General features: G+C 42.5%; 1 protein-coding gene across 1 annotated transcript in view; it reads right to left on the bottom strand.

The window, feature by feature from the left end:
• Window positions 1-11423: 11423 nt before the first annotated feature.
• DHRS9 (dehydrogenase/reductase 9) overlaps window positions 11424-23009 on the bottom strand; it is a 50843-nt gene continuing 39257 nt past the window's right edge. The window contains exons 6-10 of the mRNA XM_084812276.1: window positions 20345-20572; window positions 19184-19535; window positions 15078-15336; window positions 12827-12990; window positions 11424-11741 (exon numbers count right to left, since the gene is read on the bottom strand). Coding sequence (XP_084668402.1) covers window positions 11485-11741; window positions 12827-12990; window positions 15078-15336; window positions 19184-19535; window positions 20345-20362 — 1050 coding nt within the window. The 5' untranslated portion in view covers window positions 20363-20572 and the 3' untranslated portion in view covers window positions 11424-11484. The remainder of the gene's footprint in view (window positions 11742-12826; window positions 12991-15077; window positions 15337-19183; window positions 19536-20344; window positions 20573-23009) is intronic.

Below are 23009 nucleotides of genomic sequence, written 5' to 3'. Positions count from 1 at the left end.
AGCAGTGCTTAATGATAATCTGTCCATAGGGGAAGATTCTTGTATCCAGTGACAGGCACACACAGCCTGCTGCTACACTCTAGAACAGGGGTGCACAACCTTTTTGGCCCCTAGGGCTGCACTGGGTGTTTGCCAGGGTGGTGGGGGCTGCACATGTGTGTGCATGCGCATATCTCAACAGCAACACATCTTGATCCTGCAGCAACAGCATCTGTTTCATGTCACAGCATCAAGGTGTTTTAGCTCCCTCCCCTTCCCAGCCACCTCAGCCCAATCACCAAAAAGAGGAAAAAATGCTCTAGGAACAGGCTCTAGCGTTCCTGCCATAGACGCCTCATTCCTAAAGCATCGCCAGAGTGTCCTAGGAAGCTGGCAGAAACCTTCAATGCCACTTTTTAGGATGCTCCAGGGATACTGTAAGAACAAGGCTTCTATGGCAGGAACCATAGAGCCTAGTCCTAGAGGTTTTTCCCCTTTATAATGTTTTTCACTGGAGGCAGATGCTGGGGGTCTGGAGGCTGCCAGACAAGACTTGAGGGACTACCTGTGGCCCACGGGCTACACTTTTTGCACCCCTGCTCTAGGTTCACTAGATCTCAGGTTATTGACTAGAGTTCTTAAGAGATGAATGACTTTGTGCTTGGTCATTCATCTCTAGTTCCTCTTTTAAGACTGTTTGCTTTGCTGTGTATGACACAAATCACAGCCATATGCAAACTGATGCACTAGAGTACTTTAGTCCTTGGACAGGATAGTGGATTATAAACAAGAGGCGGTTACTTACTTATTAAGTTACTTATTAAGTGTGGAAAAGGACATTACTCTGTTCTCATCTGCATGAGCAACAGAGTTAAACCCTGAGTTTGCTTGCCATTTTCATTCTGTAATCAATTTTCAGAATTCTGACAGAATTCCTAACAAAGGTAGCAACAGGCTATACAGATCTGCACATGTATACAAGGAAAGTGAATTAGATGAATTTTCTGGTATATTATTCCCTTTGCACAGATCTTTGCTTCCCAACAATAGTTTTGCTTATCCGTAAAGTTAGTGAAAGAGTAGTTAGTGAGTAAAGTAGCTCATAAGGAAGTTCAATGCTTTGTGCATTACATGACGCGATATCCTGAGGGTAAACAAGAGAGAGTTAACCTTTTCTCTAAACTGAAAGAGATCAGGATTTAAGTTCACCATTGAAAGGTTATGCAACTCAACCAGTGGCAACTCAGTTCATAGGTAATCTCATGGTCATGTTATACAGCCCGAGATTTTCAGTTCCATAGAGGCCAAAGGACGTAGCTGCCATGAGACCTGACTGACCTCAAATTCCAAAACAGATCCAAAGAATGCTTATTAATTTATTGGAAAGTTGGTTCTTCCAGGAGACAGCATTGTAAATCAGCCACACATAAAATTTAGGGCTCTTTTTTTTTAAAAAAAGTAATTTAAGCCAATATTTCTAGTACAGGAAGAATGATTCAGGATGTCCTTTGAATCTTTGGAGGAAACTGGCACACAGTCCATTGACTGGATATTGATTGGATATTGATTACAAAAGAGTATTGCTTCTTTTCTGTATGAGTCCATTCATTCTCTCTCCTGGAGATGCCTATGAAAATAATTGCATGTAATCAGATAAATCATTCCATAATATTCCAATAATCATATGTTTAGTTCTCATAGAGTTGAAAAGTTAATATCTCTCTGTATATCACGCTCCTCCTCACATTCCACATTTCCTCCACTTATGGCAAGCTGGTCCATTCATCCATTTTGGAATTGCACATGATTCATAAGTCACAGACCATGACAGTTCACATATCTATGGTTCATGATAGATGAAGGCGTAATCTTGAAACAGATGAATGGACTAATCTGTCATAAGTGATGAGGAAATGTGGCAGGTGAGAAGGAGGAGTGTGGTATACACACGATTATCTTGTGATCACTTTAAGAGCGATGGTGGGCAGAATGCTGATTAGTAAATACTTTTCCATAAACAAACAAATAAGAACCAACATATAATTTTTGAAATATTTATGTCATTTATCTAATTACTCTTGATTATTTGGGAGGTATCTAGTATATTTGGTATGTTTCTGTTTACATCTGAATACTGTGTCTTAATGGAATACATTTCTATTTTTTTTTTTTCATATTCAGCTCTGTAAAGCTCTGTTTTCTCCCAACCCCTTCCAATGAATTAGTGAACCTCCTTTGGATCTGTTTTGACTTAGATTCACAGAATCCTCCTGTTTGGATATGTTTCCTCTTATTCCAAGAAACAGTGACTCGTTCCATCTGTAGGGAAGTAACACTGCAGCTGTGGAATGAAACAGTCACCCTCCTTACCAATTTCCATCCATGATTAAATATATCTCTTACCATCATGATATCGAAGTATAGCAACAACAGCAGCAGTGACAACAAATCAAGGGATACTAATGCACAGACATCAATAGTTGCTACATCTTCATATCCAGATGATGACTACCTCTGTGTTTAAATGCTCCAAGTCAGGATGCAGCCAACATCTTGTTTGCTTCCTCCATTAATCTTCTTGAAAACCCTCCTCCCTCACATGCAGCGACTTGCGATTTTGCTCCCAGTGTGGGAGGGAGAGAGGTGACAGTTTTCATGGAGGAAAAGGGGGGGCGGGGACCCAGCGCCTTCTTCCTGTCCTTTGGAGTGTTTAACAGAGTTGTATCCGATGCTGGCTGTCCACCAGCAGAACAGAAACTGCAGGTGGAACAGCTCTCCCTTCCCCCAGGCCCCTGCAAATCTTTTCTAGATGGCTGGGGGACCCTCCAGAGCAGTCAGGGGGTGGGGGGATGCAGGTAGAAGAGAGAAAGGCAAGTTCTGTTGCACAAGTGGATGTCCACTCACATAATGTTGGATGTAGCCCATAGGCACTTTTTGGAGGTGAAGATTTGGCAACCCTTGATTTATTTGGTCCATGCCAAACAAAATCTTGCCTTTTATAGTTAAAATTATATTTCAAGCAAACCTAGTGAGGGCTCTGAGGTGGCGATGGAGGCAGCTGTTGTCTAGTTTTGAAGGATGAGTTTCATCATGTTCAACCTGAGGTTGTGGACAAATTGCTTGGAGGAGTGAGGCCAACCCCTTGTTTGTTGGACACCTGTCCATCCTGGTTAGTGAAAGCTGCCAGCGGGGGACGGGCCAGTTGGGTGATGGAGGTGGTAAATGCTTCCTTGGGGGAGGCCTGTGCCCTAATTCCTTTTAAATAAAGCTGTGGTAAGGCCATTAAAAAAACCTCAATTGTTGGATCCCACCAAGCTAGCTAACCATTGGCCAGCATTCTTTTTCTGGGGATGGTTCAAGAGCAAGTGGTGGCAGCTCAACTCCAGGTCTTCTTGGATGAAGCTGGTTCAGAAGATGTTTTGGGACTGAAACAGCCTTGGCAGCCTTGGTGGATGACCAATGCCAGGAATTAAACAGGGGGAGTGTGTCCCTGTTGGTTCTGCTGAACCGCTCAGCAGCATTCGATATAATTGACTATGGTAACCATGTTTGCTATTGGCAGGTATCAGGCTTGGGGGCGATGTGTTGCAGTGTTTCCAATCTTACCTGGCTGGGTGATCCCAGAAAGTGGTGCTGGGAGACTACTGCTTGACCTCATGGCCTCTGCTCTCTGGGATCCCTCAGGGCTCTGTTTTATCCCCTATGCTCTTTAACATCTACATCTGCTGGGAGAGGTCACCCAGAGTTTGGGGGTTGGGTCTTATCACTACACTGATGATACTGAGCTCTGTCTCTCTTTGTCACCTGATGCCAAGGAGGCTGTGGAAGTTGGATAACAAGTTGATGCTCAATCCAGACAAGACAGAGGTACTGTTGGTCAGTAGAAAAGCTAATCTAGGATTGGGGGTGCAGCCTGTCTTATGACATGTGACTCCCAGATCAGGTTCCTAGCTTGGGGGTGCTTCTGGGCCTGGCCTTGGTCCTGCGGGATCAGGTAGCTGCTCTGGTCAGGAGCACCTTGGCCCAGCTGCAACTAGTGTGCCAATGGTACCCCTTCCTGCAGAAGGCAGCTCTGGCCAGAGTGATCCACACACCTTGATAACCTCATTTAGATTATTGCAATGTGCTCTACATAGGGCTACCTTCAAAGAGTGTTCAGAGACTGTAGCTAGTGCAAAATGCAGCAGCCAATTGCTTTCAGGCACACACTTTCAGTCCTATTACACTGATCTCGTATCAATCAATCTGCCAATCTGTTTCCAGACACAATTCAAGGTGTTGGAGTTTACCTACAAAACCCTAAATGGGTTAGAGCCAGGATATCTGAAAGACCACCTCCTCCCATATAAATCTGCCCATCATTTAGGATTGTCTTCAGATGCCCTTCTGCACATTCCACAGCAGGAGAGGCTAGGGTGGTGGGAACACAGGACAGGGCCTTCTGTGTGGCAGCACCCCGCTGTGGAACTCTTTCCCAAAGGAAATTAGGCTTTTTTGTTCAGTTTTAGGTGGCTGTTAAAAATGTTTTTGTTCCACATGGCCTTTTAGTATTTTAAGGGTGCAATCCTATGCATGTTTAGACAGAAAAAAAGTTCTACAACTCCCAGCATTCCCCAGCCAGCATGGTAGACTAGAGCATGCTGGGAGTTGTAGGCCTTTTTTTCTGTCTAAACATGCATAGGATTGCACCTGAAATGTATTAGTTCCACACTCTGTTTTTAAGATTCCCGCCAGCTCTTAATTCTGGTGATGTTTTAAAAAGTCAAAATTGTTTTTTAAAGTTTAAAGTTTAAAAAGTATTTTACAATTTAAATTGTTTTATGTTTTAATTGTAAGTCGCCTTGGGGGCTGTAGTTGGACTGAAAGGTAACTCATAAAGTTATAAAAAAACAAAACCGAAGAACTAAGATAATAGAATAGCTATGGGCAATTTTCCATGAGCTTCAAAAAACGATAGCCATGGCCTCCTTTTCCAGTACCAGTACTGGATGTATTAATCCCCAAATACACAGATATTGGTCCAAAGGAACGTGTTGCAGGCATACGATTGCATGAAAGGATCTCTACGTGTTCTGCTGCGGAACAGATGATAGGTTAGTGCTGGGCTGAGTGTGCAGCAGAAGCAGAATACATTTAGAAGGGGCAGAGTGACTTCCGCTGTTGAATACAAAGGCAAGCAGAGAGAAGCTTAAGGTTTGGCTCTGGAGGTCACCAGGGTGGGAAGGCTGGTTTGGTCCAGCATGATGAAGCAAATTTCCTGAACTGAACAAAACCACTTCCTCACCTAGCTGCAAAACAAACTGAGGGAAATGGAGAAATCAGTCCCGGCCTGAAGGCAAACAAACACAACTCAGCCTCTAAAGGTCTAGGAGAAGTTATTTATTTTCTGAAGCACTTCAATTTATATTTCAAAATTATGCTTTGAGCACAGCATACTCTTCATCAGAGACAAGTAGAGAACAATTCAGAAAATATCCTCTGACACAATGTCATGAAGTTTAAAACATGGTGATTATATAGAAGTACATCATCCTGTTTTTAAAAAATTGTAAAAGAGTGTCCAATGGGGCTGATGATAGATAGATCAATCGATAGATAGATAGATGTGTAGATTCAAAGAGATTCATTTCCAAAATCTATATGAGGACAATACTTTTACTACTATCAAAGTGTCACAGAGTAGGTTGCAAGCTTTCCAGTTCTCTAGAACTCTTCATCAGACTTGCTGGTAAACAAAGTGGGAGGAGGACAAACACAGTCTAGTGTTGACTATCACAACCTGGAAACATAGCAGCACTTAGCAGAGCCAAATTTGAATGCCTGCTACCTCCTCTCATATCCTCTCTTAAGCCTGTGACTAAGGGCTTCTCCACATGGGACTTTTATCCTGTGGTTGCTCATGGAGGTTTGTGGGTCCTTTATATGATGCTGTCAGCCTCCAGCACCTCTCCCAGGTCTTCTGACTTTTATCTCAGTTTTTTTAAAGAACGGAGATAATGAGCCTTTAAAATACAGCGTGTTGAATTTCTCCATGAAAAGAGGAAATCGCACAATAAAAGGAGCTGTACCACAGTGCCATCTAGTGGCTGTATAATTAAACATATAGAACTTGCAGATAAAGGGGAAAAGGGGGTGAGGAAGGAAATCTCATGTAAAGGGCTGAACTTGATCCTGCAAAGAATCCGGAAGCAGAAGCCCTGGTAAAATTGCAGGATAAAAAGCCTCTGTGTGGAGAAGCCCTAAGGGCAGCGTGTTTCCAGATGAGACTTTTATTGTGCAATCTCCCTGCCTCATTCATGGAATGTTATGGCAGGTCCAGATGACTTCCATTTGTAACCCTCCCATGTTTTCCCACTGCTTCTTCCATCTTTTTTCTTACCATTAAGGAAGGAGAGATGGAATAGTTGCACAACGTATTTTAATTGTTAGCATTATAAGAGCCCTCCATCTGAAAGCAGCCACAGATCGCATGGCTTCAGCATCAGCCAGCTTTTTCCTTCTCCCCGCCCATTGCTTATCCGGCCTGGTAAACAGTTCTGGAGAACTCGAAAGCTAGCATACTGTTTCGTTCTTTTGGAATTTGTCTTATAGCTGACTCAGCTACATTTGCATTTTAAAGAGATTCAAAACTCCACTATTCTGTGACTGTTTTCTTCTGTGAGATGATAATCCAAATAGGTGTGTCAACTGTTTCTGTTAGTATTTCATCAGCAAATAAATCAACCCTCGTATCTGTTCTTATTATCATTATGGGTTGCCTCCACCATTTATTTAAAAATAGGTGGGAAAAGTAATTCACCTACTTTAAAAGGGAACAAGGGTCCAATGCAGCCAAATACACAAGGTTCTTGTCCCAAAATCTTGGGTTCCACAAGACAGAGCACATGGAAACATACGCATATGCATATGTATTACCTTCAAATGCATATGTTTCTTTTCCTTCTGGAAGAACACAAATGGCAAAGGAGAAATTATGTAGGAAGACTTGATATAAATTCCCACTCACATTAAGGGCTAATTTCCAGGACCAAATAGGTATGATGAGTCCACCGCTTGAGTGGCTCTAGGTGAGTTTGACAGGTGTACTTGCTTCACTACAGTTCAACCCACATTTACTGCAATTGTAAAAAGCTGCTTCAGTAAAAAGTGAAAGGTAAAGTGTGTGTGTGTGGTGGTGCTGGACCTGATGTCATATAGAGGCAGGATTAAGCCACAGGAAAAGGATCGCAGCGTGCGGCTATTGAGTTCCTGAGTCCATTTCAAGGAGGAAAAAATTCTCTTCACATTTGAAGTAACATCTTAGTACTTGTCATCATGTGAATTTTACCCTTGCAGACAATACTGAAACTGACATTTCTACAGCAAAGTTGTCCCCTCCAAACAATAGCTTGCATGGCATGAATCAAGGTTACCACTTAGTGAGTTTTCCCACCCTCTGCCAACAATGAGCGTTGCTACATGTTACAGCTGGGAATGAAGGGTTCTGCATAGTGATGCTGCTTTCGGAAAGAGAAACATGTAGACCAGAGGTGCAGAACCTTAGGCCCAGGGGTCAAATCCAGCCCACCTGAGGTCCCAATCTGGCCCTCAAAGGTTCGCCAGTTGGCCATGCCTCGTCTCCTGGCCCCACCTCTTTCTCCCAACCACCAATCGTTTGGTGGTTTCGCAGCTTTCGTGCAGTTTTTCCCCCATTCTGAAAGCTTGAAATGCCTCTCCGAAGGCTGAGTTACTGGCAGTAACAGCTTTAAACTGGAATATGCCGGTATTTTTGTATTTTTAGCTCCACCCCTTTTGCTGGGATGTCTCCATTCTCTGAAATGGAATTCAGCCCTGGGGCTGAAAGAGGTTCTACATCCAGTACAGACCAGCTCTTAGAAGAAGTAAAAGAGAAAAGTGAGGGACAATGACCGTGAAGAGGGACAGTGCAAGTCTTTTGCCTGCACCAATTGCAGTTAGGTTTGTACCCAGCAGTTTTCAATTATAATAACAACAACAGCAGCAGCAACAATAAATAAATGAAGTTTGTGCTTATGTGAGAGGAAAAATCAGGAAGTATAGAATACACTGTGCTGCCGCTGCCTCATGTGAAAATCAGTAGCAGATCTGAAAAAGTGACAGTCTGGATGCATCTTTATTAGAGATGCCACTGAAGTTTGTAAGCCTCAGGCTTGGGTTATGAACTCTGGTGGCTCATGATGCTTGTCTCTGATAAGCTGGACAGCCATCTGTCGGGGATGCTCTGACTTGGATTCCTGCATTGAGCAGGGGGTTGGACTCGATGGCCTTGTAGGCCCCTTCCAACCCTGCTATTCTATGATTCTGTGAGGCAAATAATACAACACCACCACCTGCATTCTTCTCCAGCTTGGGTTTTAATAGAAGCCAGAAAACCCTTCCTCCCAGCTGTTTTCTTCCAACTTCTTCCTCAGCTACTGCTGTTGCTGCTTTATCTCCAGTGAGAGGGAGGGAGAAAGGCCTCTCTCTCCCACCAGCAGCTGTGGCAGCCAGCCAAGTGCCAGGAATTCTGGGAAAGGTAGTCCATGTTATAGCTATAGGGGTGGAACCAGTATTTTTTCTGCTAGCAGAAACATTCCCTGAATGGATTTCCTCTCAGAACGCTCCCGCCAATGGAAAAGAAGGGAGGTGATCATCGTCCATTCCCCTTCCCTCTGCAGGCTCGAGCCTTACCTCCCCCACTGTTCTAGAGGGTTCCTCCTTTAGAATTAATATAATTAATTAATTAATTAATTAATACTGCTGCTATTTGGTTTACCACGGGTGAACTTTGGGGAGATAATTCATGATTTTACAGTGGAAAAGACCAAAAAATGTAAAGCTTTAAAGGGAAAGTGCTTGCAGCCCCATTGGCCCATTTGAATAAAAATAATGAAGACATTGACTGGATAACACTTTTATTAGAACCAACCAAAAAGTCAGCAAGCTTAGTAAGGCTGTTCTTCTGGCTGGTTGCTATGTTAAACAGAAATAGCCAAAACAAGGATACATGTTTTTAGGACATTATAGAAAAGTGTCAGTGTGGGCCAGGGTGTAATTTCAGAAATGTTGAACATGTAATGTCAGAAAAAATAGAAACTTTTCTTTCATGACTGATGTTGTATGGATGGGATGGGATCATGGTATGCTTACTGGAGGAGGGTTGTACAGGGCCCAAGCATGCTTTGTACTGGGCTCCCCAAAAAGGATGGTTGGGTTCTGTACACAAGGACTGGCACTCAGAGAATATATATATATATATATATATATATATATATATATATATATGAATGATGAATTCCTCAGGGAGGAAGGCATATTTATTTAAATTATTTTTACACATACACACTCCCACTCACACAGAACTTTCCATCAAAATTAAAAGCCAGTACAAAACCTCTCTCTCTCTCACACACACATACACACAAGTTAACATAGAATATAGATACAAAGTCAAACAACAGCAGCACTAAACAATTAAGAATTGAAAGACTTCCACAGTTAAATTCACCAAAAGCTTTAGAAAATAATAGAGGAAGCAAGGAAACACAATGGCCTATTGATTGGAAAGTCTTGATCAAAAGAGAGCACAAGATGACTACAGGTTCCTAAACAGAGGTAGAAATGTTACTAACAGGATAAGCATGTCTATTTTCAACACAGTAGCCAAGTGCTGTAGGTCTCATTTTAAAGTTCATTGTGGTTTAGGCATGCTGCTGTGACCACCTTCATATATTACATTTATGAATGCCCCAATGTTCATAGGGAAAAGACTATATTCATAATAAGCTACTTTATGAATGGAGGAAATGTATGGCGCTTCTACCAAAAGTTTACAATATATACAATGGATAACAAATGGAATATTAAATATAGTACAATGTAGTTCCTACTACAAAATAAATTAAAGGCTCCTAGAAAAAATTATTATATTTCACTTTAACAGCTTCTAAAAATCAGATTGAACAGAACAAAAGTAAAACATCAACATGGTTTGCGAAATTATAGTACAGCCCTAAAAAATTGTGTCCTTTATTTTCCGGAAAGTTGACAACACTTGAAAGTGTGTGACTGCATGGTTACCATGCATCTGTATTTATCTATCTCTTACTACTGATCACTTATAAACCCACTAACTTCTGGTGAACTAGTTGACGTAACAGCAAGTTAGAAGATGCTAACCGGCAGTTGATATTTAGCTAGTCACGTGTAAAGTGAGTTTCTTTCTTTTGATGGACACTGTATTCCAGTGAAGCCAGTTTTGCTGTTAAGATGCATGTGGGCTCTGTCTTAGGAAATTGCCTTCTGCCAAGTCAGACTATTTGTCCATGAAGTACTGTCTCCTCTAACTGGCGTGGTCTCTAGCAGAGAAGGGTCTGTCCTCACCCCGGTTACCAGAGCCCTTTCACCGGAGACTCCAGGGGTTGAGCCTGGGACCTTCTGTTTGCAAAGTAGATATGCTTTCACTGAGCTCTGGCCACTTGCAGTGTGTAGCTGTGCACTGGAGCATAATATGGGGGGTCATGGCACTGTGAATGCTTTTTTGTGCTGTGAATGCAAGTGTATCATGCACACTATGCTACTCCATATGTCGCTACCCCTGAAATAAGGAACCACACAGGCGGCTGGCACCATTTTGCAGGATTCATTTGGCGAGATATGCGAGGCTAAATCAGCAAGCTCAGAGTACAACCCAGCCCTCAACTGAATGGCTGCCTGCCATCGCACCACAGGCTGTGACTTAGGCAGCACAACATCTGCTATTGCTGGTGGGTGTCTGTCACAGGAAGGAGGATTCCACAGCCATCAGGCACATGAAAGAACCCTTTCTTCACAAAACAAAGGCATCCTATACACGTTCACGGGTACTTTGCCCCTAGATCCTTTCTGGGATATGTTGCATTTATCCTTGGGCAGGAAAGAAACTCTGCATATGCTCAGAGGCATCCAGCACCAGCATGTTGGCAAAAATGCCATACATGCTCAGGAATCAGAACTATTACTGGGCCGTTCACACCTGCTGTGGAAGGAGAAAGAAGAGCTTGCAGGGGATTTGACATGGTGCTCTGTAAAACTCTTGTGAACAGTAGACAGAACTTGTAACTGGCACAATTGTCTCTTTACTGTGTTGCTGTTCTAATGCATGGATTATTTTTTTTAAAATTACTATTATCTGAGTGATACCTGACAATATTTGATCAATATTTGACTGGTCAATTGACTAAGATTTATTTGAGCAGACAAATGTGTCACCTAGATCTGCCTGTGCTGCCACTGGGCAACACAGATCCTATTGCCAATAATTTTTTAAAACGTAAACGAGAAATGGTAAGTGATTATTGCCAACATCACTGGATACTTGCTCACCTCCGAATACGAGTGTATTTATCTTGCTTGCTTAAGGATGCACAGCTTTTAAAGCATGAACCAGAGCTTATAGGTTGTGACAAACAGGGCCAAGATACATCCTTTTCTTATCCTGAGCCAACCAGCTGAGACTTCATCAGAAACTCAGTGTAACTGTAAACAAGAGTAGGGATTTTGCCCTGCATTTGGATCCACGAGCTTAACTTTGTTCTTTAAGAGTACATAGTCCTGCACAAATGTTGGCATGTATGAGAGGGGTATCCAAAGCAATTTAGCATCCATGCCTGCACTGTAGCGTGTCTTTGGCTGTTTGCTCATTAAGGCATGTTCCATACACTTCACAACCAATGAGAGGTTTGAGTTCTGACACAGCTTAACTAATTTTTCTTTCTTGACTGCATCTGAGGAGAAAATGACACCGGGGAAGGTAAAAAATATGCAGTAATTCTTAAGTAATTCAAGATTCTTAATTCAATATTTACTGGAGGATTATTTCTTATGTTAAATGATAAAGCAATAAAGTAAAATGGTTCCCTTATTGCATTAAAAACAATGACACAACACTAACAAGACCTGACAAATTCACTCATGTATTTGCTAAATTATTCCACTAGAAGTTCTATGGGTGTGATAGAGTAAGACCCAGCTCATACATCATAGCAACCCATGATTTAACAAACTGTGGGTTGTTAAGAAGATGAGTGAGAAAGAATGGACAGACTGGTTCCAGGCTGGCTGGCCACTCCTGCTGAGATAAACAATCCAGGGACGCCCCATCCCTGGGTTGTTTATTGTGACATCTTAACCCAGAACTCTGGGTTGTTGGGAGACAGACAACCCAGAGTTGGGACCTATGGTTAAACCTGGTGGTCAGGAACCAGTACAAACACACACTCCTGCTCGTCTTTTCAACCATCCACGGTTGTTATGACCTGCGAACTGGGCCTAACAACAGGAAAGCTGATTTGGCACTGTGCAAAGAACACTGGTTTGGCTATTGGTATTGGTATTGGTATTGGTAAGCAGTGGGAGGGTTTTTCCCTCTCCCCCTTCCCCTCCCTCTCTGTTGTTCTGATGAGTTGTAGGACTTGGAGTCTACCCAAGGGCTACTGCCATTGTGGGTCCCATGAGCCCCTGCTGTTTTGGTCCTGATGTAATTCAGAGTGTGTCAGGATGATAGAGAGGGAGAGAGGAATCCATCCTCTCTGCTGGATGCTGCTGTTACCCCCCTGGTAGGGATGGTGGGGCAGGGAATGGGAGAGGGAAGCTGGAAACCCTATCTGGTCCGGATAGTGTTCTGAGCTGGAGAAGATTGGGGTTGGGGGCTTAAATGCTCGCCTCTTTTGTTGCACTCTTTTAAGAAATCTGGAAGTTCCTTTCTAAGCCAGGCTTGGGTGAACTCCCATAAAATCACAAGTTCTGACTATTCCAGAATTCCCTTAGGCCCTTCATCTATCAATACAAAATAAATAAATTAATTGCTTACCTTCCTTTAAATAATTCTCACCATACTGCCTTTTGATGTCAGAAGGAAGACTATTCCAAATGGCCACCTTTTCCCTTATGACCCTGACTCTGTCAGAGAGCTCTGTTTTGAACAGCCCAGGCTCAATGCAAGACACCTTAATTCCAAAGGGTTTCATATCCTGTCTGCAAAACAGTTAAAGGTGCTTTAAAATTATTTTAATAACCTACATTGGGTGGAGTTTTAGACAAAAAACTAGGGGTGGATGAGAATTTCATTTCTGTTCACAAATGATGCGAACACGTGCCATTCGCAACACATGCAAACGTGAGCAGGAGTGTTTTTAGTTTTGTTTTTTCGAGAAATGTTTGCAAATTCCAAAATTTGCAGTCATGTTCAAGGAATGCTCTTAAAAAAAAAAAAAAGTGAACTCTAAAGTGCACATTTTTGAAAAAGCATTTTCACGTTTTATTCAATGGGTGGGGGGGAAGTGTGCAGTTTTGAAAAATACCCACAGAAATGTGCACTTTTCCTATTAGAATGATCTGAAAAACAAGTCAAAAATGGTAGTGAGCTGAAACAAATTTCAAAGTGACTTTCAGAGAATTTAGGCGAGCTTTAAAATGGCTGGTTCTCCCATCCCTACAGAAAACACAACTAAAATTGTATTCACACATTATAGCAGTTTGGTGTAGTGGTTAGAGCAAGGATAGGCAACATAGTCCCTTCTAGATGTTTTGGACTACAAGTCCCATAAGCCCAAGCCAGCGTGAATGATGGCCAGAGATGATGGTAGTTGTATTCCAAAACATGGAAGGCCCAGGTTGCCTACCCCTTGGCTAGAGCGTTGGACTAGGACAAGGAAGAATCAAGGTTCAAATCTCCACTTAGCCATGAAAATCCCTTGGTGACCTTGGGCCAGTCACTATCTCTCAGCCTAAACTATTGCACAGGGTTGTTGTGAAGATAAAATGGGGAGGGAGAGAACCATGTATCCATGAAAGAAGAGCAAGATTAAAATGGAGTAAATAAGACAAGAAGACCTAATGAAATCTCCGAGAATTCATATAAAGTTACATTTATGGGATGAGTTAGCAGTCCTTGTCATTATGGTAAATAATGTACTCATATGAACTATTGCTCAATCCTTTGATGATAAATCAGGCTGTAGTTATGCATGAATTTGTTGCGAACCGCCCAGAGAGCTTTGGTTATTGGGCAGTACAGAAACATAATGAATGATTGAATGAGTCTATATTAATGCTCTGCTCTATCCTAGAGATTTGGGCTGCTGTGCTATAACTTTGATGGTTCCTGCTTCCCAATAAATGTACCCAGTGCAGCCAAAGGAGACATGGGATTCAGATGGCTAGCATGGCCACTCAAAATCTTTCCATGATGTGCACTCTTTTCAGGTAAGATATCACTTCTGAACTGACTTGGGGCAAGACTAGAATGTGGGCTGGTGGAGCCCCTGCGAACCACAATTGCCTTCTAGTGTTTTTCCCCCTTTATCAACATAGATTTAGACAGTGCCTCTGTGTGCGTGTGTGTGTGTGTGTGTGTGTATGAGAAAAGGTGCTGGAATTCAGTTCCAGCACTGGATTTAGATATATATGCTTGTAAGATCAACACCCTTAGAGTTTGTGTGCTGGTTGTCTTTGTTTGAGCATGTGTGTGTGTATATGTATATAATACACACACAGTGACCCTGATATCAGGGAAGATGCCTCAGGTGTTATTTGTTTTCTTCTAAATATTTTGTTTTCTCTTTGATATGGAGGATGGCACCAGAGCAAGAGATGTTTTGCATTCATGCAGAATCTAACTGATCAAAGGAAAATAATTTTCCCCACATACTCTCTCCCCATCCCTCGCATAACTTTCAAGTATGAGAAGATTAAATTCACATTAAGGGATTGATCCAGTGTGAATGCAGTGACAACACTCCACATGTGGAGGAGTCTTATAGGGCTCTGTCCTGTTTTCCCCTTCCACATACATGGCGGTACGCACACAAAGGGCCATTGCAGGGACATCAGTGCATGTCTCAGTGTATCCATCTCTCCCTCCATGTGCCATGGAAACTTGGCATTGGAGCAAAAATATCTAGCATGAAACAGAGACGGAGGGCTGGGTAGGAGAAGGTGGTGGTAGAGAAAGAGTTCTACTGAGCCCAATTGGATCCTCTGGAGGCAGGCACCATCCCCATGTTCAGTCTGGATTGAATCTTACGCGCATGATCAAACCCATTCATTAACTATCATTTTACCGTAAACTGTCGGTGAACGCCTCTGCACCATATTTGGATGGACAATAGCCACCGCCACATATTGCTAGAACACCACCGACGCTGGTTATGTTTATTATCCTCCCTTTGGCTTTCTTCACCAATGGAAGCATGTTTATTGTAACATTGATGAGACCAATTAAATTAACTTCAATCGGTGCTCTAAAGTGCTCGATAGTCAGCCAGTCCGTTGGCGCCGATGCTCCCATAACCCCTGCATTATTGATCAGGCCCCAGAGACCTGTGAAAACATAAAATAAGATAAAAACAAAAGATAATTTGTTATGTCTGGGAAGATATGTGGATTTGAAATTGTTATTTTAAAAGAAAGGTGGATGATAAGATTAATAATAATTATATATATAACCACAGACAAGGTAAGGCCATAACAGTAGACAACTGAGACTGCGGGATGTGGTGCTGACCTCTGCGCATACTGTCTGAATCGCAAAGGGAGAAACCGGGGATCAATTTTTCAGGTTCCTTTTTTCTAGCATCTTTTAAAAGGCACAAACCTGATGTTATGGCAGCCCCATGCTGAGTTCCTCTCTCCTCCTCCATAACATCTACTACAACTTCTCACAGCTTGATCTTTGTTATATTAGACATTTCCCTAACCCAGCAGTAGCTGCCAAAGAAGTGGCTTAAGGGCAAGGGAACACACAATGACAAGTCTATGGGGTAAGCTATCCTACACAGTATAGTGCAGAACTTGTCATGGGGGTGCCGTTTAAATGACATTCCACACTACCAGCAGTCTACTCAAAGTAAATCTCACTGAGTTCAATGACATTTAATCTCAAGTAAGTGTGTCTAGACAGGAAGGCCTGGCGTGCTATGGTCCATGGGGTCACAAAGAGTCAGACATGACTTAACGACTGAACAAAGTGTGTCTAGAATTGCGGAAACACATAATGAAAACTCAGTATTTTGTATTTTTTTATTGTTGTGAACCACCCAGAGAGCTTCAACTATTGGGTGGTATAGAAATGTAATAAACAAACAAACAAATAAATAATAACTGAAGTGAGTTAAATCTTCCTGCACATTACAGGGGAGAACTTGACACGGGGCTGCCATTGATATGAAGTTCCACACAACCATGTCAACCAATTTCCACACAACACAATCCGAGGCATATCTACTCATAAATGAATCCCACTAAGTTCAATGGAAAGTACTCCAAGGTACATGTGTCTGTGATTACAGCCAGGTATTCCCAGGCATATGTGTCTCCTACTGAGGCCAGTTAAACTCCAAGGTAAATGTATCTAAGACTGAGTTCAGTGGGATGTACTTCAAGGTACATGTGTGTAGGATTATTAAGAAAATAAGGGTGCTGGTGCATATAACCCACCCTACTCGTGCCTTTTGACCGCTCACAAAATGGTCCATTGGATTGCCAACATTTGATATGCCACCACCCTACTCACACTGAAGAGATTTGCAGTGGCATGCAATATTTTAGCTCCTGGTCAGATGAATTGGTCAAGGCAATGTGTTGTCCAGGAGCAGGCAGCCAGCAGTTGTCTCAATCTGGGTAGGGATGTACAAGAATTTCATTTTGATTCATTTTTATCTCGGATTTACCTTGTTCGCAACCCTCAATGTGAACTTAAACAGGAGCACAGTTTTCAGAAAAAGCTCACACGTTCCTGAGCTTGCATTTGCAAAAATACATACTTTAGAAAAATAAACACTTTAAAAATGTGCATTTTATAAAAAAGCACTTTCATGCTTTAGTCTATGGAAAAAGTGCACATTTGGGTGCGCACTTTCAAAAAATGCATACTGAAATGTGCACTTCTCCCATTCAAATGAAAAGAAAAATAGATCACAATTGAAAATGGGGGCGAGATGATATGAGCTTCAAGGCAGAGTCCAGAGAAACTCAGCGAGCTCAAACATCACTGATGATCCCATCCCTAAATCTGGGTACGCAACCACAAAAGAAAGAATAAGTGTCACATCTCAACCCTTTCCTTGTAATGTGTAATAATGATGGCTAGCCTTCTCAGAGAACTTGCAAAACTAAGAGGTGCTTCTACAGAGAGGAGGATGCAAGAAAACAGGAGCAAAGCTTGGGAGGTGTTGTGGTTCGGAAGAAGCCCAAGGCCATCAAGATTTGGAAGTGCTGGACATCTATCAGATGTCTAACTAGTTATGTCTATCAGAGTCACCCATCCCCATGGAGACACACCCTCAATGGCTTTGAACCCTCAGTTCAAAGGTAGGCAACCTCATGCCCGTCAGATATTTTGGAGTATAATTCCCATAAGTCACAATCAGCATGGCCAGTGGTGAAGGATTCTGGGAGTTGTAGTCCAAAATTATCAGGAGGGCACCAAGTTGCCTTCTGCTGTTGCTATTGGCCTTAGGTATAAAAATTTGTGAGTCAGGGGCTATGAGCTGGCTATGTTAAATTGCAACACTAAGCAATCATTAAAAAAAAGTACACTTATGGTTTCCCAACAGTCTTTACTACTTTTTCTACCTTTCACATTTTATTACGCTCACAGGGCAATCCTGTGCACGCCGACTCAGAACTAAGTTCCACTGTGCTCAGTGGGCCTATAAAAGTTTGTTTATGATTGCAGCAGATTGCAGCCTCACATTGTACCACAACATTTCATAATCCACTTGACATATCCTTTTTGTGTTCTTTAAAACGTGACGATCCGGGAAAGAGGAAGACAGAGAGGAATGGTAGTGTCCTTAGTATAATAAAATATCTTGAAAAACATGATAAAGTGGATCACTCTGCAGTCTGTAAGAAACGGCCCATGCACACTGACTCCTTTGCCCTTGTTTTGTAGGGTAATCACTCAGACTAAGAGGGGTTACAGCAGCCAATACTTCCCCTTGGCTCTCCAACTTAGATTTTCAAATACAAGGCTAAGTAAGTCACAGAACCATATCCCAGCTGCCTGGAGCTCCGACTGTGGTGAATGAGCTTATTTTGCCACCCGACACTGTGCTCCTTAAAATTCCCTACAGATCAGAAGGTGGTGGTTGCTGCTGTTGTCACAGAATTAGCCAGGAGTGGTCCTATTCCCACCTGGAAAGATGTACTGGAAGAAAGCCCAGCAAAAGAAGATGGATAGCTCTGCTCTCTGTACTTTGGGGCTTCTTAGGCTGTTGTTCTTGAAGGCAACAACTCCATCTGGAGTTGGCTTCACCCATCTCTTGCCCTCCTGGATCAGAGAAGGCGAGGGGCAGGTGAATCCTTGAGCTGACCCCTCAAGGGGTGGCTCTTTGAGGCAACAGGTCAGTCCAGGGCTGGGTTTGCTCCGCTCTCACCTACCCTGATCAGGGAAAAGCAAGTGAGCAGCAAAGCATATTGAGCCGATTTGCCTTGAGGAGGGGTCCTTGAGGCCATGGTTCAGCTGAGGGCCGCTCTTCCGCCCCCTCTCCCTACTCTAAGGAGAAGCCAAATTCGGCCCTCAAGCTGGAGGTTCTCTATCCACGTCTTAGAGCCTGTGATGGTGGTGGGGTGGGAAAGAAGAATTGCCGGGGCCTGTTTCAGTTCGCACCTCCCTGCAAGCGGTGTTATAGATGCAGTGTAGATGCTTGTAGCGGTCCCTAGAATATTGTCCAGAATGTGGCCCTCACATCCAATAGCCTGGACATTCCAGATGTCTTAATTCTTGCAAAGTAATCACAATGGTAACTAGATCTTGAACAAGGTTCATTAAAATCCAACATCCAGAAAGAAGAAAATGTTGAAACATCAAATTACTTCATTGGCTTTTTCTGTAGCTTGCCAGATCCAAACCTGGAGATGGCTCCAGTACCTTCAGGCATTTCACAGAACGGGAAAATTTTATGGGGTCAGGCTCTCCCTTCACTGCAGCTCTGATGCTATGCATCTCTTAAAGGTTCAGGACCTGGCCTGGCAGCTCTATATTTCGTAGATTTGAGGCACAATGCTATGCATGTTTAGAGAGAGAAAAAAGTCCTACAACTCCCAGCATTCCCCAGCCAGCACTGCTGGCTGGGGAACACTAGGAGTTGTAGGACTTTTTTTTCTGTCTAAAGAAGCATAGCATTGCACCCTTAGGCAGGAGCCCAGCTAGTCAGTCACTTACCTTTTTCTCCTACTTCTTTTTTTACTCTTTCTGCCACTAATTTGATGTTATTCGTGTCTGTCACATCCAGCAGCATTGTCTGAAGGTGCTCAGAAGCTTCCGCTTTCAGCTCTGTTGCTCCCATTTCTGTCAGGCAACAGGCAATAACTCGAAATCCTCTCCTATCAAAAGTTGTAGCTGCCAGCTTTCCAAAGCCAGAGTCACAGCCAGTGATTAACACATATTTCGCTCCAAGATCCGTATTGTTTAAGTTTTCCCCTGCTCTCCATTTCCACCAGAAATAGCAGATGACCGACCACAGTAACAGGTAGTAAAACATTCCTATATCAGGACTATTCTCGTCATCTTCCTCCTGAAATAAACAGAAACAAATGAAAACAGGAAATCCCCTGGCATCTATTCTGCATCACGTCTTCTTTGTCCTGGAAAATCTGAAGTTAAACAAGGGGCCTACACAGGTAGCTGGACACACCTTCCTTTTCAGGCTTTCAGAAAAGACTACCCAGGACCAAAAAATAAAATAGCCACCATGTATAAAAGCTTTCAGCTTTCAGGAAACTGTCCCAGATCCATTCTTTCTTCATTCCAACAATGCAGATTCTTAGGCTGTGAGCCTGTGCACCTTCTTGGGAATAAAGCTGCTGAATGCAATCGGGCAGAATACGGAATACAGCATGCACAGGCCTGGGCTGTGAATTAAACACTTTACATTATTCACAGGAATCCTTACAACAGCACTGTAAGGTAGCTCGATATTATCATTAAACATCGGGCAGGCTAAGGCTGAGAGAAAGTGGCTAGTGAATTAATGGAAAAGCTAAGATTTGAAACAGCTTTCACTTAGGCTAGCCATCCCCAACATGGTGCCATCCAGATGGTTTGGATTGAGAATCTGGATTCAGAACAATTGTTCTGACTCAAGCACATTGCATAATATCAAAGGCAAGCCAAGTTATTTTGGCACCCAAGCTAGAAAGGATCTCTCCCCTTCCCTGGCAGTAAAAAAAACAAAACACCACCCAATAACCATAAATTAAATCGCTAACAGTTTACTGCCCTTTAATGACCCAGAAACTGCCTCACTTGGTCTTACGGTAAGTCTGGCCCTGCTGAAAACAAAACAATTGCAGAGAACAACATTCAAATCTTATGTGCACTTACCCCTTTCATGCTGGGCATAAGGGTTAGGCAAAAGGATGCTTTTATAGGATCTTCCTGGATCAATATGCTGTCTGCTTATCTTCTCAGTTTAGTTCCTGTTCTATGGAAGGGCCCATTTTAAAAGCTGGACCTTGCACACTTAACGATGTGGAACAGAACAGATAGATGAGGCTGTTTTAACTTCCTTTGTAAATTCATTCACATAAAGAGGCTGCTGAATGGCATAACCTAATGGTGCAATAATGACAGAACAATGCAGTTGCTCTTTAGTAAGCTCATACGAATGTGAAACAATTTTGCAACAGTCACTGCCGTGTTTTGAGCCCTTCTTGATATAATAAGTAGTCCTTATTTTAATATGGCATATACTGTATGTTGTAATGTAAATCATCCTGAAACCAAACTTCGTGAAGGTGCTTTATGTCACTATTTTAAATAAATAAAACTTTTTCTTTTATTGTATAAGATCTCTTGTTCTACCCTCCTTTTTCCATACAAGAAAAATAACCCACCGGTTGCATTTATAAATTATTTACTTAACACATTTCTGTATGGCCCTTTAACACAAAATGTTCCCAATACATGTTACAATTACATACAATACAATATTACTTTAAAATATTTCATCATTTTATATGATTTTAAAAACAAAGCAACAATTAAAGTGCACCTCCAGGTAAACCCCAGGAATTTGTCCTATTGGTATCCCAACTCCTAGTCTTTATTGTCTTCTAGGGGATGTACAAAGACTGGACCAGGGTCAGAGTCAAGGGTAGGCATGGTCTGGCACCTACTGGGGGCCCACCCTCCAGTAGGGGCCCATTGACAAGAGCCCCCTGGAGTTGCTCCTCTTCACCACTGCAACCTCCTCTTGCTCTGGCCCAGATTTTCATGGTGGTAAGAAGGAGCAGCAGTAGATGCTACTGCCTACTTGTTCATTGGCTAACTACTTGTCAAGCAAGGAAGTAGCAGCAATGAGGAGAAAAAGAATGATGAGCAATAGGAGCTGGTGCCAACAGCAGTGAGAAAGTAGACTTGTTGAGGGAGGAGGCCCATTGTGGGTGTCTCCTCCAAGGACCCTCAAAAACGGAGCCAACATGGTACTGGACAACATGACTCTGCCATTGTTTAAAAATAAATCAAATTATCTCAGTTTATATTTTAAGAGTCGACTCCACATTATTCCATTTTGAAAAGAGTAGCTTGGTTGTTCCATTCCTGAGCTCATACGCTTTTCTATAGTAGTGAGTTTTCTTTGTCCATTCTGCAGATTGCTGCTTGAAATATTCACTATTAAAAAAGTTACAGCTTAATAAACAGCCTAATAAACAGAATTAAAAAGGGGAAAATAAATTCAAATTGAGCTGAAGTATTGCCCAGCAGAAAATTCTGGAGATAAATTAGGAGTTTGTGGAATGCAAAATCCCCACGAAAACGCCCTCCAATTACTTTCAAATTCGTTACATCCATGGGTATTTGCATTCAGACACAATGATCACTGCTATTTTGTCTTTGCGATGCTGGGTTAAAACACAATGCTGGAAGATCACCAGAGTGCCCTGCTTGTGTAGGCAACACAGAGATGCTTTCCAATCTTAGCACAGTGCAGGACGTCTTCAAAGCATCCCAACATTGCCTGGTTAACTAGGCAATTCTCCTAATTTTCTTTCAAATCAGAAGAACAAGACAGCAGTGATCGTCATGGCTGCGAACAGTCAAAGAAAAAAGATGAGTATGAAAATAAATTGGACTGCACAATGGGCAAACTTCGTCCCCCACCCATCAAAGCATTGATGAAATGGGAGCGGTACGTCCTTTCAGCCTATGAACAGTTAGCAGGCTGGCTCAATTCTATTTAAAATGCCCAAGTAATTAAAACATACCATCTTCACAGTTTTTCTCCTTTAAAAAATTCCTTTCCTTTGGATCACTAACTTTTAATCTAACTGTAGCATCTGGTTGTACTAGAAATAATGTAAAAATCAATTATTACGTTTTCAACCCACTGCTGAGGGTGTTCATGCCATGCTCAGTTTGTTTCAGCGGGTTGTCTTGATCTAAAGAAAGCAGGCTGTACTCTAGGACTTGTTGTACTCTAGGAGGCGTGCTGCAATCTAGGAGGAACTGAGCTGTTCTGATCATGAAGATAAGAGGAAGAGAAGTCTTTCCACCCTTACAATTGTAAGAAACAGACTGTCTGATCCACGTCAGTGGCTGTGACAACTCCCATGTTCCTTGACCAGCAAGGTGATGTTGCTGCAGCAGATCTGCTGCCACTGGGGTTCTCTGGTCTCCAGCATCCAAAAGCTACAAACTCAAGGCAGGATCTGGTGATGTCACAAGGCTAGGCCTGGTGATGTCACAAATCCAGTGAATGCACAGAAGAACTCAAAGCCCATGCGTAGCAGATCATTCAAGGGAGTAGGCCGTAGCTCAGCGGTAGAGCACCTGCTTTGCATGCAGAAGGTCCCAGGTTCAATCCCTGGCATCTCCAGGTAGGGCTGGGAAAAACTCCTGCCTGAAACCCTGGACAGTCGCCGCTAGTCAGTGTTGAAAATACTGGGCTAGATAGACCTGTGGTCTAATTCAGTATAAGGAAGCTTCCTATGTTCCTAAGAAAACCAACATGATACTTAGGGGGGATCTTCACGACAACAGAATGAGA

This window comes from Heloderma suspectum, chromosome 1, assembly GCF_057233095.1.
Source record: "Heloderma suspectum isolate Gila_16-S chromosome 1, 16-S_ref, whole genome shotgun sequence".
Taxonomy (NCBI): domain Eukaryota; kingdom Metazoa; phylum Chordata; class Lepidosauria; order Squamata; family Helodermatidae; genus Heloderma; species Heloderma suspectum.
Note: the sequence above shows the minus strand (reverse complement) of the source record. Positions and strands in the feature narration are given on the sequence as shown.